Below are 19,288 nucleotides of genomic sequence, written 5' to 3' on the forward strand. Positions count from 1 at the left end.
GACCGAACAGTGAAGTGAGACAGACAACGTCTGAACGACTGTACTGGGAGTGTTTGATGGCTACCTAGGCTACTGAGCACGACGTTCAGTCATTTGTCGTATTTCAGAGGAATCTGTGTATTTTGAGGCCGTGTAAACGAAACCACGCATCGTCATTCAACGATGAAGGTAGTTAGGACGACGTCGACTGAACGTGGATCCTGCTAACTTTTAACCGCTAACGTTAAACGAGACTTGGTCGTCGAGCGAAATCTAACTTCATCGATCGCGGATAACTGAAAAACCTTCAACGGAAGTCTAACGGAGATCGACAGAAGTGCTTGAAGACTTGGACTCGATGTCACACGAAGAACTACATGAATGTACCGGGGCGGCCGCCCTTTGTAACTTTTGTCCCTCGCCAACCAGCAGACTGTTGTAGTAGCTGCGTACATAACCGTCGGCTAGCTGTAGCACGCGAGCTAACGTTGGGTGCATTAGCAGGCATGCTAGCAATACAGTAGTGTGCTACTGTCCGGACTTTAACACTCAATCGGGCAACTTTTGTATGACAATGTCTTTAATACGTTTTGCAACAGGTATACCTTTTGCAAATATGACAAACCAGTAAGAAGGAGAAAAAAAAGCCAAGCCGCATTTTTGAAAGTTAGGCCATAATTTTCTTGTTTGTAACTGCGGGGAATGCCATGAGTTGTAGTTTGGCTTTTTTCTGGGTTCGTGTTTTGAAGACTGCCCCTCGTGTTCCAGAGTACTAGTTATCCGGATGGTGCGGTCTTTGGACACAGTCTACCGAGCGACCATGTTGGATCATACAGAATAACATCACACTTGGACGGGAGGCTAGCTTCAGGTCGTGCAGTGGGCTCTGTGCTTTTTGTGCTAATGCGAACAGAAGAGGAAACATCTCAATTGTCCTAGAGATACAAAAAGCTCGTCTGAAGTCTCCATCACTTTATGCATCAAAATGTCGGCCATCTCTGCATCCGAGAAAGTGGACGGGTTTACGAGAAAGTCCATGAGGAAGGCCCAGAAACAGAGAAAATCCCAGGGCTCGTCTCAGTATCGCACGCAGAGCGCTCCGGTGGAGCTTTCGCCGCTGCCGCAGCTCAAAGGTACGGTAAGAGGATGAAGGGGTCTGCCGCTTAAAATAGCCTATCAGTCTCGCGCAGTGTATGATTATTCACTGTTAGATCTGTAACAATAACATTATGCATGTAGCCCATAACAACAATAACAAGAAACATACATTAAGCAGATGTTTATCAGTTTCCATACAGTGCTGCGCATGTGTATTATGTTAAAACCTGACGATCAGGGAAACATTGGGAAAACTTATAGAAATGATTTGTTGCTTAAGTTGACCCCAAGTCATTACACAACAATACACGACAGTTGTGTGAAAGGGCATTACATCAGCTGTGTGCTATTAATATAAAATACTGCATTTTGTCAACAGATGTTCTCTCCCCCGGCCCTTACTTCCCATGCTTCAAAGTTGCTTTGTGCTTGTTTTGAGATGTTTTTATGGACGCCGAGAGTAGCCTCACTGGAGCAGGTTGGGCTGTATTGACATGCAGAGGCACATCCAGAGGGATGTTTGAAGGAGGGGTTAAGAAGGATTTCTGATTTGGCATCGCAGACACACAAAAGTGACGACAAGGGAGAAACTGTGCAAGCATAATACCTGGGATTGGTCTGCATTCGTTTGCGTGTGTTTTCCTCCTGTGTGTTGATGCTGGTTGAACATGTTGATAGTGAAGATAACGGTTGAAGAATGGTTCAGCCATATTTTCTCTATGCCTTGACAAATTCATCATTTGTGATTTTACAAAGTCATAGCCAGTGCAAACATGCTGAATTATAATTTGAGTGCTGTGCAAGATGCAGGATTTTTGAAAGGCATTAACAAAGAAGCACATAGATGGCTTAACACAATCCAATCCATTCCAGCAACTCTAAGAATTTGAACTTGTAGCCTGCAGCTAACAAGCCACTTGATCCAAGACTGACACTGAAGCTTACTCAAAAAAACTACAGTTTTTTTCAGCACTTTACAAGACTGAAAGGTACCTTGTAAGAGGTACCATAGCGCTCCACCTGAAATAATTAGAACTTCCTGTTGAGTATCAGGCCTTTTGTTTTTGATTTCTTAATTTCTACAGCTGGGCTCATCTATACCCTAAAGTGACATGTGTGTTCATATCACCAAACTATGAATGGATGTCAGTAGCAACTAGCAAGTGCTAAGTCTTCAAATAATACAGTGGAGAGTACAGGGCAGCATGTGAGGTGGAGGCCGGATGAGGTTTGCCATATGGCCTTATCAAGGAGTCTGTTTCCTACCTGTCGAGTATAGGACTGCACTTCCTAAAATTAGAGATTCCTAATATGTATGTGTTACATAGTGTTGCTTTCCTGACATTGTCCTAACCACAAATGACACAATTAACTTTTTCAATATTTATTGTCAACTCAGTATTTATTTTAGATCGATCGATCGATAGATACTTTATTCATCCCCAAGACTACAATTGTTGTCTATACACAGTGTTTCAGGCAGGTTGGCAGTTTGTTTCTCCAGAGTAGTTATCGATGTTATACTTGAATGTTGAACTTCAGGCTGTTTCAATTTTCCCTCAGCATTGACAATGACCTGTTGTCATTTTAGTTCATTAAAATGCTTTTGGTACTTTGCAGCAGATACATTTGTGTTTGGAAATTGCAATGCCTTGAACTGGCCGCTTTATGCACCTGGACTCCTTTGGCCCAAGTGTTGTGCTATTTAACATTTCTTTCTTTCAAACTATCACCTCTTTTATGTATATTACATCATATGTCAAATCTGAGCGTGCACCTGACTAGTTACCTGTCATTTGTCTTCCTGCAGTCTGACAGAATTGAGCCTTTCTACAACCATGTTTATTTAAGTTCCAGTCACAACAATGTGTGCAATTGCTACTCTGTGCTTTGGTACACAAGGTATTTCACTGTAGTAAATATCTTGCATTGTTTTCAGCTAGCCCATTGGAGTGGATTTGAAATCCAGAATCAGCTGAATCTAGCTGAGTCTCATAACCTATAACACTATATGACAGTAATAAGTTTAAATCCTATTGTGATCCACACAACCTGAACTTGAGGCTTCATCTCTTTGTCAATTTTGCTGAATCTTATAACAGTATATATGTATATGTAGTTTTCATTCAAGATGTTGTAAAAAACAAAAAAAAAGTAGATTGCTAAGATTCTTACAGACAAGCCTCAACATCTTATCACCAGTGTTGATCTTACTGGATTAACAATAACAGTCTCTGACTAAAGTGAGAAAGACTTGCCTGGTCAAGTACTTGGAACTTTTTAACATGATGCAACTTCTCAAGGCATTGGAAACTAAATATGTCTCGACTGAGTTATGAATGCTTTCATTTAGATTTTAGCAGATTTTAGAAAATGTAGTGTGCAGTGTTTTGAATCTTGTATGATGCATTTGGAGAACAGATAGGGGAAAAAAAGCACAGGAATTGGAAACACTTGATTCTCCAAAACTAGAGCACCACAACAACACCCAGAACTGACTTGAACCAGCATGGCAGCAACCGCCTGGTTGACGAGCGTGAAAGTGACAGCTAAATTATCCGACTTTATTTCACCATAGGCTTAATGGTGATTTATGCTTGTCATGGTGACTTTTGCTGGTGTAGAATTAAGTAAATCTATGTTTCAGTTATCCTCTTTTGGGTATTTTGAATAGGTTGTGCAGATTATTCACCTGGTTTTCACATCAAAGTCATGAAGCCCTTGCTGATGAAATAATGAGGTACATCTTATTAAGGGATGCAAATCTGGTTGTCCTTGAGACCTTTTTCTTTTTGATTCATTCACTAGTCTGGATGTGTTCTGAAGTCATTTGTTTGAGTATCAGTCGAATGTTATTTATATTAATTAATTTATATTAATGCCAGGTAACAGGCTTTTAAAGAGTTTATATAACCACTTTTCATTTCTGTGTTGAAGTTGTGGAATGAATTATTGGCAGAGCTGGAAAGTGGTGACTGAGAGGGAGCTATTGGTGCGTAATGTACATGGAAGTGTTGAGCTAACTGAGGGTTTGCTGCTCACTAAAAGTTAGACTCGTATAGATCAGGTTAAGGGAATTTTTGTGCCGGTGAATTAGTTTGAAACTTAGTAAGAGAGCTTCTAAAAATCACAGCAAAGTGGGAAATTATGAATTTAAGGAATGAGAATAATAAGCAAATGTTAGAATTGCATTCTCAAAAATGAGATTAAAAAACTTAAGCGCTTGAAAAATGGTACCAATAGTTTGGAGATGGCCTTCAATTGCAACAAACCCAGGCTTATATTGTCGGATGCTCCATCAATACATCAGCAGGAATGACTGAAACTAAACGACAGACGGACAACTCTGATGTTGCATAGTAAACGTGTCCTCCATAAAAATTAAAATGTGTTGTACTATTTGTGCAGCTGTTTTTTGTAGCGAAGTCTGTTGTGTCTCATCACAGATTGATTCATGAAATCAATTGATTTTTTTTTTCTACTGTGCAAGTCGGATACGGTCATAAATGATCACCATGACGACTGTACAATTGAGTTTTCCTGATCAGTGCAGATTATGACTCTGTGTTTAGAGTCATTCACTTTATGAGCGTCTCCTGCCCTGTGGCATACACTACATTGCTGTTCTTCTCTGTGCTTTCCGGAGATCTAGTCCATGTTCAAGGAATTTAATTTTCATCTTATTAAAAGATAGGAATCCATAAATAATAAATTACTATTTCTTTTCCTTTTTTCTCTTCACCACAGACAACATTTGGGCCTTACCTTGAGGTTTTCAAGACCAATCACAGTTGTTTTTAAGCTAAGTTTCATTGATTCACCATCTGTTGCCTAGTAGCAAACATTGCCTGATTACTCATGATTCATATACAGTGCATAAGCCGGTGGTTACAAGTAGGCCAGGTTCACAGGCATAGCTGTCCACAAATAATATATGTTAAGACAGTGGTCCTCAAATAGGGGTATGTGAAGGCAGTCCAAGGGGTACGTGAGATATTTTCAAAATATATTTAAAATGAGCATCCATTAAAAATAAAATATTCAATAAGATATGAGTGGGGAAAAAAAATCGAAAATAGATCTCATCTCAACATACAGCATGCTCACTGCAGTCACTAATGCTGATACAACCTGATGCTCACACATCTGCACAGTGCATTTTTTGCACAGATAGAACCTTATTTTTATTATTTTTTATTTACAGAAAAAAACAGTGCTTTTGGTGTTTGTGTCATTGGCGGCTAAAAATATTTTACAATGGGTATATCACTGAAAAAAGATTAAGAACCACTGTGTTAAGGACTTCATTTGTTGCAACGGTTTGGATGTACAGACCCATATTGATACAAACTGAAAAAATTACAGATTATTTTTTGTCACCTGCCGACAACTCAAACCATCTCTAATTGAGTGTAGTAGTTGTAGTTTTGGGGCTTGATGGACACATGGAAACAAAGTAATGGAGACGTCCAGCTGCTCCTGGAGTAACCAGACTAAGAACGGTTTCAGGTTTGACTGGATGGCAAAGATGCGTCTTTCTTCCTGCATTGGGAAGGCTGGAGTGGTTAAAAATCCTGTTGTGTGATAGACACTGAAAAGATGAGTCACTCTGAGACCAACATTGTTGCCATGGCAGCCAGAAGCCTTGAGAGCCAGAGAAAGGTTTTACTTTCCAAATACAGACTGCTGCATTTAGGTTGATATTTCTGTCACTGCAGTGACATTTTGAGCTCAGACATGAATCTTAACTAGACCCAAGCTTGTATTTGGGTTGTGTGGTAGTTGTTGGTAATAATTTAAAGACAATACTGATACATTACAACTCAAAAAATGTAATTTCCTTAAGATTTAACTCTTTTATGACTTTGTGTGACGTTGTGGTGTTTTACCCATTCTTCTTTCTTGTAAAAAAAAACCTGGCTCTGGCCTACATTGCCCACAATGCAACTTGACTGCTGACCATATTCAGGTGTGCTACGCTAGTAGCAGTGAATGGTCTCGAGTGGCTAGTTTCAAGAAGAGATCCCTTCTTTCTAATTCCAATTTATGGTTTTCAAACTTGTAGATTTCACCCTCAACCCACAGTGACACTTGAGTTGATTTGTCAGACTTTGTTTCTGCCACACAGTTCCTTCCCCAACTTTTTCACATAGTTTGAAATAGTTCATAAAAATCTACTTTCTATTTTAGCATTTAATATAGTCTCCTCTGATTTAACTCTTTTAATTGGACCAAAAATGATTTGAGGAGATCATCATAGATTCTAAAAAATTGCGAGGGACATTTTGTAGCCTTAATGATTAATCAAAATAAATCAACATTTAATTGAAAATTAGCCAATTTTGATTACACCAACCGTTAGCAAGGGCTCATCATGGAAAGATGTTCCCTCTTGTGGCCTATTGATTGACATGTCTGTGCTGCACACAGTTTGTTTCCATCATTCCTGCCAGCAGATGGCAAATCAATAAATCATTTTCCAGGAAATGATGTGACAACGCTTTTGTGATACCCTGCGATTGTGTTGGTGTTTATGTGTCTGTTGTTCTCCGTGTCATAATTGTGGCCTGCGGCAGGTTAGGGTCTGCTTCCACCTCTTTGTGTAAAGCAGCTACATCAATGCTCTTTTATGCTGGCTGTCTGCTGGCTGAAGACAGGGACTGTTTGAAGCTGGGCTCTCATAATGACCTGCTGCAATTGGGCCTTGGCGGCACAACATGTTCAATTTTCTCATGAAATGGGTGGTTAAGATGTTTACCACAGCATATTGTTTCCCCTTCTTAAATTGACGATGTGATCATAAATGGAGTTTAAATAATTTGTTTAGCACTTATTACTTTATAGTGAAAGTTGCATTTTTCTCAACTTCACATTGTGGATGCAAAAATTGCCGCTGTAATTTAATTGAAGGTCAAGTCATGGCACCTCGGTAGAATGTAGTGCAAATTCAGCCATTCCACTGCTGCCAACAGTTTTCATGGAAACTTTGTCTTAAAATCCATGCACAGTTATGGCGTGTGTCATCCTCCTTCAAGCACTGGCTTTTCCTCAGCAACTAATTAGTGTCTCAGGCAAGAACGTCTTAGTTGTGGCTTTCATTTTCCCACCACAGTTAAAGCTGCAGTGAAACACATTCTCATGCAATAATTATACTTGCAGAAAAGTTTCTTGCCTGTCTTCATCTTTTCACCAATCTTTTATTAGCATGCACTTATGTGTGGAGTAAATTAAACAGATTCTGCACTTCCTGGGAATTAAAAACTCTGCTATGCCAGAATAAATAACACATAATAATGGTGCATATATATATTGTGATATATGGTGCATATATCTTGTGACGTATATCTGGGACTGCAACACTTTATTTTTGTTATGGTCTATCCCATCATTTGGAACCATTCGGGATTGACGAACATACCTGGACCTGTAAATCTATTATCCGTGGCAGAAAAAAAGAATAGTATGGTCATCCAGCTGACTTTTTTTTTTTCTCTCTCTTTTCTCTTTCTCTGACCTCTCTTTGCCTGGTTGTCTGACCTTCATTTTTCTTATCAACTGTAACACATGCTCAAGAATAAAGTTTCTCTGCGACAAGCTGGATAACTGTTCTTAGTATCACGTAGAAAATGAATCGAAACCTTTAAAGGTTTCGATTTTTTTTCAAAGGATTCATTTTCCTTTGAGATGTTGTCATTCCTGGAAAAATAAAACCGTTCTGGCTTTATGCTTTTGTACTTGTGTTTTTTCTTCTTTGTTTTGAAATATACCTGTAATTAGTAGGACTAGGTGAAAAACGACACCACATAGTAGCACGATAGTTTGCGTGGTGATATTGTATCGATACACATAAGCAAACAATTGATCTTTTATGTAATCAATTATGGGAGGCATCGGAAGAAAGAAAGGAGAAATGCGCCAGTTGCGTGTAAATCAAATGTCTGGACTTCCTGACACTCGTAGCCCCGCTGCTCGCACAGCTGTTGCACGGGACACAGGAGAACATACGCGACACGGCGTTGGTCAAAGACGTTTTTAAAAAAAAAGCATAAATCAAACCGGCTACGGGTACTCTCGTAGCACTGGAAGCGGCCGGTGTTACTGATTAACAGGTGGCCGTGTTAACGGCCGACTTTAAGCTGAAAGTCGCCAGTTAACGTGGCCGCGTGTTGATCCGTAACACTGTCATCCCGTTGTATTATAAATGCTTGCGTGCATGCCTGCTTATGACAAGGTAAATACAGTTAAATTGCCCTCAAATTTCCAGTTAATTCCCGTTAATTCCTGTGGAAAGTTTCCAACTTTGAATATTCCCGGAATTTTGCAACCCTACTTATTATGTCGACTTGATCTATTCTACTTAAGACTCTGGTATTGATTTTCCGAGTCCTATCAGTTAATTTTTACACCCCAACTTCAAATCGTCACCAACTGAATTTACATGGAATTGTGTCGTGACTGTATGATTGCATTGTGTTTTATATTTGACCAAATTCTGCTTCGATTAGGATTCCAAACTAATTGGAATGATAATAATGAAATAATGTTTTCGGACAGATAAAACACCACGTGTTAACTGCATGGTGTCTTACACTCCCACACACACAAACAAACAAACACACCCTTCTAGCAAACCGAAGAAGGAAAGCTAACAATGTTTGTTATGTGGGATGACAGGCAAGGGAAAGTATTGGTGTCAGGATAAGGCTTGAAATCATTGCAGAACTGCTGTGTCTTTACTTGTTTTATTGCTTCTCACAGATGTCTCACTTGGTCTTTATTACCTGCTATACTGTTGCTCTGATGTTGGATTATCGTGCAGATACAGTACTTCATTTAAAATTGTATTTATATAGATCAAATTGACTTTAAATAAAGTAACAGCAACAGCAATTTAAAAATGAATATAAATGATAATATTTTACCACTTGAAATTGTACAGTGCTTTTTTTTAAAAACTATTCTTAAGTTATTTTTTTCTCTGTAGCAATCCTAATGTGTATTATTTGCATTTGACCTGCTTTGTCGAGTTACTCTTTAAACAGTTTGTCGGTTGCTGTTAGGATTATAGTGCAGCATTATTTTAATTCGTAAGTCTGAATCAAATTGTGCATGTAATACCAGCTCACCCAAACAGTTCAACAGCTGCAGCATGACCTGCTATCATGCATTAGTGGTCACATTTGGCCTACAGTAGACTGTAAGTTTTATTTTTTACACTATTGTTTGTTAATCGTGAACTTATATCTAGGTAGGTTTTTATAAGGGTCAACCTTGTGTGCAAAACTAAACTCTTAATTGTACAGTCCTATGTGAGAAAGCCTGTGCAGTACTAATCTGCCACTGACCAGAGGTCACCTGACCTGCATTCTTTACTTCAGTTTGTTTTGGTTTCTTTCTGCTCTGCTGTAGTTCTTTGAAATGTTGATGGGTACCAAAAGGGCAGACATTGGTGTAAAGCAGTTTTGAATTGATGTGGTGAGCTTAGGATTTCTGAAGTATACTATAAATAATGTTTGTTTGTTGTACATTTAACTGTGAATAGGTCAAGACCACCAGTGTTTCTACCATCATGGTGTTTATATGTTCACATTGCTTATCTGTCCTTGTGGTTGGGCCAAAGCACGAGAGACAGACTACTGAACCTGTCGGATGAGCCCATGTAAACGATAAACCTTAATACTAAGATTAGTTCCCTTTTTATAACTACATTTTGGATTGAAAAAAACATGCAAAGTGCTTTTTCTACTTAACAATAGTAATCAAAATGCAAATGGAGGTCAGGCACTTCACTCAACCTGCACAGTGTCAAACTATCCAGCTCTGAAAAAGTTTTTTTTGTCCATTAAATGTTCCTAATACAGCAGTGAGGCTGGGCGATATGTCCAAAATCTTGTCTTATGATATAGGTAATTTCATCTTGAGAACATGATATATGTATCTAGCATGATATATATTGTAGCATGTTTTCTGGAAATTTAATAAATAGTCTATATGAAATAATCACACGGTAAAGCCTGTTCTTTTTATACTCCTGTGTGAATTTAAAACGTGCAAAGCACAGAGTATTGTCTTATTGTATTTCAATCTGACCGCAGTGTTTTTTTTAAGCATGTTATTGTGTACAAAAGTATTATTGTGAATTTATCTTTAAACTTTATACTTATAACTTATACATTTTACACAAGTCATTTATGCACATTTGTGTTCATGATAATCTACAAATGCACCCTGGTGAGTGATGCCTTTGTGTTTTCTCTGACTGTTAATCTCTGCTGCAGCAGAACACTGTTCATCCAAGGCTCAACACACATCGGTTATTGGGGCACTGAAACATGCGATGCTGAAATGGAAACTGGTTGTGTAACTGCAGTTATCTTCAGACAACATCACTTGTATTGCATTCTGCTTAAAGGCAACACATTTTTTTTAATTATGAGGCATACTGTTTTAATGCTATGATGCTGAGAAAGTTGCTGTTTTCACTATTATATTTATGAACAAATTTAGTTCAAGAAGAAAAAAACATGCATCTTACAATTTGTTTACTTTTTTAAATGTCTTTCTAAGATCAGAGAGGTAGACATATTTAGTACACAGTTTGACTTATCACAATAAGAAAATGTTTGGTTCCAACTTATGCATTCAGGAAACAGGTCTAGACTTCATGGCGTTATGTTTGTTTCTCTGGTATACATTGTAAACTGTACACTGGACTTTATTTAGACTGGCCCTACTAAATAATGTGCAGGAAAATGCATTTGTCTGAACTCCACACAAGTTATTTAAATAACTTCTGTTTGCTGCTATGGATGCTATCGGGTACTAGAAACCTGGCATTAAAAAAAAAGAGTACCTAAGGGTACTAAGGGCTTGACAGTGATGGTTGGCACTAGATACACACGTTTGAGAATTTGCCAACCAATTCTTGGTCCTACCACTTTTAACATTAAAAAGTAGGACAACGTCAAATTGTTTAAAATACATTTTAAAAGGGAAAACATATTTTTGTTCAGTCTCAATGCTCATAGACTCAGTCAAGACTCTACCAGAGGGATGAACACTTTCCCTCATTCTGTGTTTTGATGATGATAGAAAGCTATTCCCTCCAAATCTTCCTTAAGTGTTCAGTTGGGTTGAGATCTAGTGACTTTAAAGGCCATGTTGTACCGATCAACCTATCCAGTGACCCCTCGTGCATCGTACAGTGCATTCGTTATTCTCCTCCTGTTCATTCAGGTTTTTTTAATTTTAACAATTCACCACATACAATCTCTTTGCAGCGCTTCGGTTGTAGAGCTGAGATCCTATTCCTGTTACTGAGAAGCCACTTATTGAGGCCTAAATATTTTTTTTAAATAAGTCAATGATGCAATAAGTAGAAAATTAGCATTTTGTGAAATATTAAAGCTCTTGGATTTCAGTTTCAAGCCAAAACATTATTGAAATTACTTTTAAATGTACTCTCTGGCAACGTAGATTCATGTATTTATTTATTATCGGGGAAGAGTATAAAGGTGCAAAGTATGATTTTGGGAGCTTTTCAATTGCTTCTTGACAGCTCTCAACATGACTCCCCCAGAAACATATACTCACAAAGCATGGAAAATGTTTAAAGATGGTTTGGCTGGGTTGCCGACATCGCTGCAGACCGGTCCCTGAGGACGGTCTGCCCCGGTTAACGGATATCCATCCCTCCACACAGGGAGATGGAGCACAGCGGGAACTAAAAGTTCACGGCCCCGATAAGCGTCAAAGTCAAAATGTCAGCCACCCCACCGGTTGAGAAGTGTAAAAATATTTCATATTCATGAAACTGTACTGGACTAAAAAGTCTAGATATTAATGATAAACACTGACAAATAGTTGTTTGCTGCTGCATTAAAGCTTTGAACGTTGTTGGCACCTTTCTAATTTCAGCACATCAATAACAAGACTTCATGTCAGCAAGTCTTATGCAATTATTGAATTTTGGATAAACAGTATCGTACAATGCGCAGCCGGCCAAACATGCTTTATTCTGCAAGTATGACATATAACAAACTCTAACATAGTGTGTGTCTCATAGTGACACATCAATGTGGTACTGACCCAATTACAGTAGGTGGAAAGGGTTAGACTTTGCACTTGGTTTGACAAACAAGAAATAAGACCCAGAAAAAAACATCATGGTTAAATAAATAGCTTATGCAACATTTGGTTTCTACATCAGAACGGTTGGTAACATCTAGTCTGGTTTGGCTAAATACAGAGCAGATCAGCTGCTGTGTTTCTTTTTGTACCGAGGTCTTTTTCACACAAGAACAGAAAAGGCGGCAACCTATTTTAGGATTCGGTAGATGTGTGTGATTCTTCTCAGATCTTATTCCAGCAACACTAATATGGTTGAAGCCTGTGGGTGATGAATACAAAAAAATATGCATTTAAGTTCCCTGTAAATGCTGTTTTATAACATTTGACTTGTAGCAGCCTCTGTTCTCATTAATTGTTTTTTGGGACAGAATTGTGCTTCTGGTGTCAGTTGAGGTCATGCTGTCATCTTTGAGATATTCGAAAGGTCTGTAATGAATAGTAAGACCTGTAATTCAGAGCTCTAGTTACAAAACCCCTCTCAGTAAAATGATTTATACTCCAAAGATACAGTAGTTCAGCTACAGGACACCAATGCCCGCAGAGCTCAAGAGACACAATTAAGCCCTTTGTGTCATTTACTCTAACTCTAAGGAATAATTATCCATCCTGTGCTGTAACCGTTTCTCAGTTTAACCCTGCAACTTTCTCACTCTTCTCCATGTGGTTATGAAAATTCATGGCATTCCATCAAGTATTTAAGTAATTCCTGAAGCTCTGTGTAAGAAACAGCGGTCTGAATATGCAGTACATCTACCACATTGTAACAAGATCAAATATTTCAGTAAATCCTAAATTTTCCTTCAGATTACCATAACCATTTATTGCTCTGAAACTATATCCATGTAAACTGTATGCAGCTTGATTCATTTAGATTTTCTATCTGACTTGCTTAGTGTTTTTCAGGCTTCTTCGTTTTCATACATAGACTCATAGCTCCAGTGGAAATATTCTCCCTCCTTTCACCCTGAGGAATTTGTGCACTCATGCATCTGTATCTGAAAGGCAAAAATAGCTTCACATTGGTAAAAGCATCTACATGTCAGACTGCATCTAACAGGCCCAGCATACTCTCCGCTCAGGGGGAGTAAGAGAATTCCTTGTTAAGAAATGAAATGATTTGGGTCGTGTCTACTACCGAACACTTTACAAAGTACACTGCAATACAGTGCACTATAACACAGCGCACTAACATATGTAGTGCACTGTGTCGCTGATAAGCGCTGTATCAAATGGAACACTTACGTTAACCAATTGGCGGAAGTGACGTCCGCAAATCTGCTCGCGATACCCGCGAAACTAAAACTGACAAAATGAACGCACTTCTTACCCTATTTTTGTCCCTTGTGTTCCCCTTTCTCCAACCTATGTGGAAACTGTGACGCCTCCACAATCGCGGCAGGAGGATATAAATAAATTAATAAAAAGCTGGCGAAATGGCTCCTCCTCTTCCGCTATGTAGCCAAGATGGCGCCCGTTCAGTGCGAGTAGTGTCCATCGCTTTACACTACATTTTTGGACCGTTTGCAGTGCGCCATCCGGGTACTTTCAGTGCACTGAATCCTGCTGGTTTTGTCAGTGTGGCGCACTAAGCACTGAAAGTCAGTGCTCGAAGTGCGCAAGTGCGTGGTAGTAGACACGGCCTTGGTTACTCTTGGAGAAAACACATTATAGATATGTGATAGATATGTGCTCCAAGAGTGAGCCTGTCTCCATAGACTCCCATGTTAACGTGCCCAACTTTACAGCAGTAATTATGTTAATTGCCTGGTATCTGTGTCTCTGGGTAATTTCCCGTTCATGACAACTGTACAGTAGGTGAATTTGTATACCCAAAAAAAATTATTTAAATGATATAAATACTTAAAATTAGGCAGAGTCATTGGCATGGCTGCTTGAGTGACAGGTGAGTGCTGTCTCCGGTTGCTTGGTGCGAGCTGCCTGCTGTGATGCACCCAAGCCGCCTGAGCTGCATCAACGATCCACCTTATTGCACATGTTTAGAGTTGAGCTGTGTCGTCACTGCCAAGATGGGGATGGCCGGAGCACCCACTTTTTGAGCTTCATAACGTCTCTTCAGCCACCTTTTGGGGGACGAATTTGAGACTACGTCCATTCAAGCACATTTTCTAAAATGTCAACCAATTCCTTTCAGGTGCAGTCAGAGTGCTAAATCTGTCTTAGAGGTTAAAACACGTGCATTGTCCTACCAGTGCTGTGCCAATCACTGAAGGTTTGAATCCAGCACGCAGGTCCAATGTGATGACACCCAACTTTACGCGAGTGGGAAGAAATGTGAGCCCACCCAAGTGTCGTGTTAATATCAGGACACAGGCATCATGGTACTTTTTCCTTTCCGATTCCAGTTTGGTATTCAGTCTGCACTTTGAATGTTGAATCATTTGAGATTTGATACTTTGGAAATTTGGCATTAAGACAAATAGTGCGTTAACAAGCCATCCCGGTGCAACTACGGTCCGATATTGAGTTCACCCAGAGCAGCAGCTAGTGGTCTGACCTGTAGAGTTCAGTTGCATAAGTACTCCGTCAGCTGTCAACACCACTGGAACATTTTTACGAGGTGTGAGGCGCAGTGTGAATATTTTTGGCTGTGCCTGACTGTGCGTTGTCTCTATGCTACACCATTTCATGGGCAATGCCTTTTCAGTTGCATAATACTGCTCAATAAGAAACTCTGCACCCTGACACTTCTCACCCGGACTCCTCTCCTTCTGCGGTTTTAAAATACACTCTAGAACACTGAGGCACAAGTGAGTTGTGTGTTTTAGGGCTGCAACAAGCAATTCTTTGAAATTATTTGATATTTCTTTTGTGTTGACTGTGAAATGCAAGAAAATAGTGAAAAGCTGCTACAAGAGCCAAATCTGTACTCGCATTGCTTTTTTCAGCTCAAAACTCACACATCTTCAGTTTATTCTCACATGCGAACAAAAAGCAGCAAGTTCACACATTTAAGAACCTGGAACCAACACGTGTTGTGCATTTATGGTTGAAAAAAATACTTTTATGATTTCACAATTAGAACATTTGACAATTTAATTTCTGTTATTTGACAAATCAGTTAATTGACCAACTGTCTCACACATTATTACTTGTGTATTTGAGTGTCCCAAGCTTTTTAAAGTATATTGAGAACTGCTTCACAAGGAGGGACTTCACATGACATTTAACATCTCCTCTGTTCTGGTAGAGGTGAGAAACCGCGTGAATGAAAAGTTAAACAAAGAATTAAAAAGAACTAATAAAAGATCCAAATGTATTAATACAAGACATGTCGCCATTAATAACAACCTCAATGTCAACAAGTGTCATGGATGGCATATATATTTGCGTAACCCTACAGCCTGGGTCACTGCTTCTTGAGGGGTTGTAAATCAGACCTGCAGTGCTGGTTTACTTTACTGGGTCCTTTTGCCACCGTTAGAGAGTCCTGTGTCTGCAGCGATGCGCTGCAGCAGAACATCACTGTACAGTGTGTCACTGCATTTCTGGACAGCTGCCAAATGCTGTTTATAGCTTAGTCGGGGTCAAGTTTGACAGCTCTAATAACCCTGAACACACTCATCGTCTAATCCATAAAAGGCTTTACAATCAAAGCCGAGCTGGGCTCGCCTCTGTGTGGCAAAATACATCAGTGTATTGTGTCTGTTTGTCCAGCGGTTAAGTTGGATACGTAACAGTGTGCAATAAATCAGCAATTTAGGACATTTTTAGGACTTTTTCTTTTTTCTTTAATCCCATCCATTGGTGATTTGAACTGGTTCATGATGTTAAATAATGTGTTAATACATTGCTGCAGTTTTGCATAAGCAGGTCGTACAACCTAGGGGACAGGTTGCAGCCATTGTCCCTTCCCGTCTCACCTGTTTGCATAGATCCCTACACTATGCTTTCTTTTGTGTGTATGAGCAGTGACTCAATGTCATTTCTTTTGTGTGGTTCCAGATGCCCCCTCCACAGAGCAGCAGGAGCTGTTCACACAGAAGCTCCAGCAGTGCTGCATGCTCTTCGACTTCCTGGACTCTGTGATGGACCTAAAGAGCAAGGAGATCAAGAGGGCCACACTCAACGAGCTTGTGGACTATGTTTCCACCAACAGAGGGGTGCTGGTGGAATCTACGTACCCAGAGATCACTAATATGGTGAGCATTGATGTAAATGGGGCTTTAACTTTCTGTGGACCTTTTTTAAATTTAGAAAATAACAGCAGTTAATTTCTTACAATACTGGTTCCATTTAAGCACAAAATCTACAAGAAAACAATATTCTGGCTGCAATTAGAAGTTGTGTATGTCTGTTTCTTTCCTCCTCTTTCTCTCTCCCACTGCAGCACCTACTAAATACAGTTCATATAGAGTTCATAAAGTTTCAAAATGTCTGACACTGGTTTTGTGCTTTTTTCTTATTTTTCTCTTAAAAACATGGTTGATTACGAGAAGAATAGCTGCTGTCTTTCAACACTCCAACACTTTCTACTAGCAGTTGCTGCTGTTGAATGCATATATGACGACACACACATGAACCAGTACGAGGGAAAATACTGCTGACCTTGATTGTGTTTGCCAGAGGTTTCTAACCATCATATTCACTGTGCGAAATTCATCTACTGACTAAGATTTAGACTAATTTCTAATCTCATTTATAACCTAAATAATATACAGTATGCTAAAGACGGTGTCTAACACAACAAACCCATATGCAATTATCTTTGTGGAACATATTTCCGTCTCTTTTGCTCTCTTGAATCCAAACCCCAAGAGGCGGGGCTCTTCTATGGGTCAGTTTTGGTAATGCAGGTCACATGACATCATCAAGCCAAGAGAGACTTTTCCACCATACACATTTATAATAACCGTCGAACAGCTGTTTTATTTATTAATGTACAAAATTTGTTGGACCTTTTTCATCGATTCACCTGTCACAAATTCAGGCGCAGAGGTTCTTTTCAAGTTTTCGAGGACAAGAAATCTACCTTTTGATCAGTGGCATATTGCCCAGTAATTATATGCAGTAATATTTTACTAATGTATTATCTGGATATAGAAAGTATTTTAATGTGTACATTCACTCAAAGTCAGAGTGCAGGGCCAGATTAACGGTGATTAACACTTTGGCTGCTGCGGGAATCTGATGACGCAATGGTCTGTTTGAAAACCAACCCCCTGCAAAGTATCTGAGGCTAGCATAGTGTCGACCTGTGTTCATGGAGCAGGTGCCCTGAGCAGCCTAGTTTCCTCCTACAGTACAAGAATGACTCATGTGCAACATTTACAGCGCTGTCAGTTCTGCAGTGATTCACTCCACACTGCAGATTATCATGATGGATACGAATGAGCACAGCTGAGTCAATTAGTTTTCAGATTATTATTGGACTGTAGGCCGTAATCCAGGTCATACCTTGCAACTATTGATTTAGAATTTGGTTTGTCTCGCACTATTGTCTTTAAAAGTTTTTTTCAGGTTCATAATTACTTTGTTTAGGCAGTAGATATGAAATATGTTGCTCAATGAAAAGGACCGGCAGAGCAGGCAGTCTTTGAAAGTTGTTGAAAATATGTTATTGTATTAAATGACTATATTTGTGTTATTATTGACATTATTCCAGCACATTTTCTTGAAGTATTTAGTTTGCTCTGGATAGTAATCACCAGTGTCATGAAGTGCAAAGTCTAAGACCCAGTTTCCACCAAATTCAAGTACAGTGCGTGCTAATATTTCTTGAGTACTCAGCTGCCACATTCAGAAAACAGCACTTGTGCAGCTGGTATGTGTTAAATAATAATTCCTGGATTTATTTGTCTTGTTTGGTTCAGATGTCTAGTTATAGTAATTGAAAAATAGGCCATTTCCAATAAGATAATAATCATGAACAGTGAACAGGGAAAGTGCTTCAGTTGTATTTAAAAATGCAAAAAGAAATGCAGGTACTGCTGCCACACTTTGCCAAACATTGGCGGCAGGAATAAGCATGTAATAAGAAGGTAAATAAGTTGATGTGAAAGCCATCTAACATTTAATGTCCGTGTTTAAACTGCTGTAACATCTGTGTTTAAGGTACAGTATTTATTAGCAACATGCTGCACACTGTTATTGTACCCTTCTGATCCTAAAAGCAACTAAAACACACAGCAAAGACGTCGTTTGGATTTCAAATGATGAGTTATGGCTGCTGATAACACTAGAATTAAACTAAACACCATCTCTCTACCTTCACTTTGTCAGCAGTTGTTAAAGATGTTAAGCTCTACAAAACAAGCACAGCAAACAAATACAGCTCAAATAAATAGAAGCGAACCTAAATATATAGTTATTTTCAAACTGGGTTTTATTTTCCAAGTTTAACCATCATGGATTTCTTCCTCCTAAACATGTCAGCAGTCCACAGTAATGACAATATAAGTGATCATCACTCACACCAATGCAATCACAGTAATAAATCACAATAACCAGAAGCAGTTAATTTTTGTAAGGAAGGCTTTATTTCTTATTTATTTCCCACTAAATATGCAACAATTATACCTTTTCATTCATGCTTTGGCAGCAAGGAAAGTGCACCAATGCAAGTGTGTGAGAAACGGGTCGTCAACTGGATGATGAGCTACTTAACATGGAGTATCTTGGTTGCACATCAGTGTCCTCTTGGGTTCCCGCACTAGCAGGTTCACAAGGCTTGAGTAGTTTCAATGAAGGACTCTTGCCAGTGCACAGGTATTGTCAGTGGTCCTTCTTGGTAATGCCATTTTTCTGTTCACGGCAGTACGGAGGGATGTGGGTCGAGCTCAAGAGAAACCCAGTCCTGTACTACAGACAGTGTTCTGCATGAGGTTAAGCAAATAGCAGCTGCACTCAGAAGGCCGGGTTGATAATAGCTCTCCCGGATACTCCATGCTTGGCATCACATTATAATGAAGAGCTGAGGGTTTAAAGTGCTGTCCATTATTCCTCTGCAGAGAGGACCGCTTTGATCACTGAGGTTGTCAGGAGTACAAACAGCCAGGTTTCTCATCTATGTGAAAGGAGCTTTCGCGTTATTTGCCAATTCTATAATTAGTGCTTATTATAG

At 39.2% G+C, this 19,288-nt stretch overlaps 1 protein-coding gene across 1 annotated transcript in view; it reads left to right on the forward strand.

The window, feature by feature from the left end:
- The first annotated feature begins 2 nt into the window (after positions 1–2).
- The window catches only part of ppp2r5a (protein phosphatase 2, regulatory subunit B', alpha isoform), a 35,031-nt gene continuing 15,745 nt past the window's right edge, over positions 3–19,288 (forward strand). The window contains exons 1-2 of the mRNA XM_068576688.1: positions 3–1,112; positions 16,171–16,367. Of these exons, the coding sequence (XP_068432789.1) occupies positions 965–1,112; positions 16,171–16,367 (345 nt within the window). The 5' untranslated portion in view covers positions 3–964. The remainder of the gene's footprint in view (positions 1,113–16,170; positions 16,368–19,288) is intronic.

Source organism: Clinocottus analis, unplaced genomic scaffold (assembly GCF_023055335.1).
Source record: "Clinocottus analis isolate CAN_PGR_092001 unplaced genomic scaffold, fCliAna1.0.p SCAF_15, whole genome shotgun sequence".
NCBI lineage: Eukaryota > Metazoa > Chordata > Actinopteri > Perciformes > Cottidae > Clinocottus > Clinocottus analis.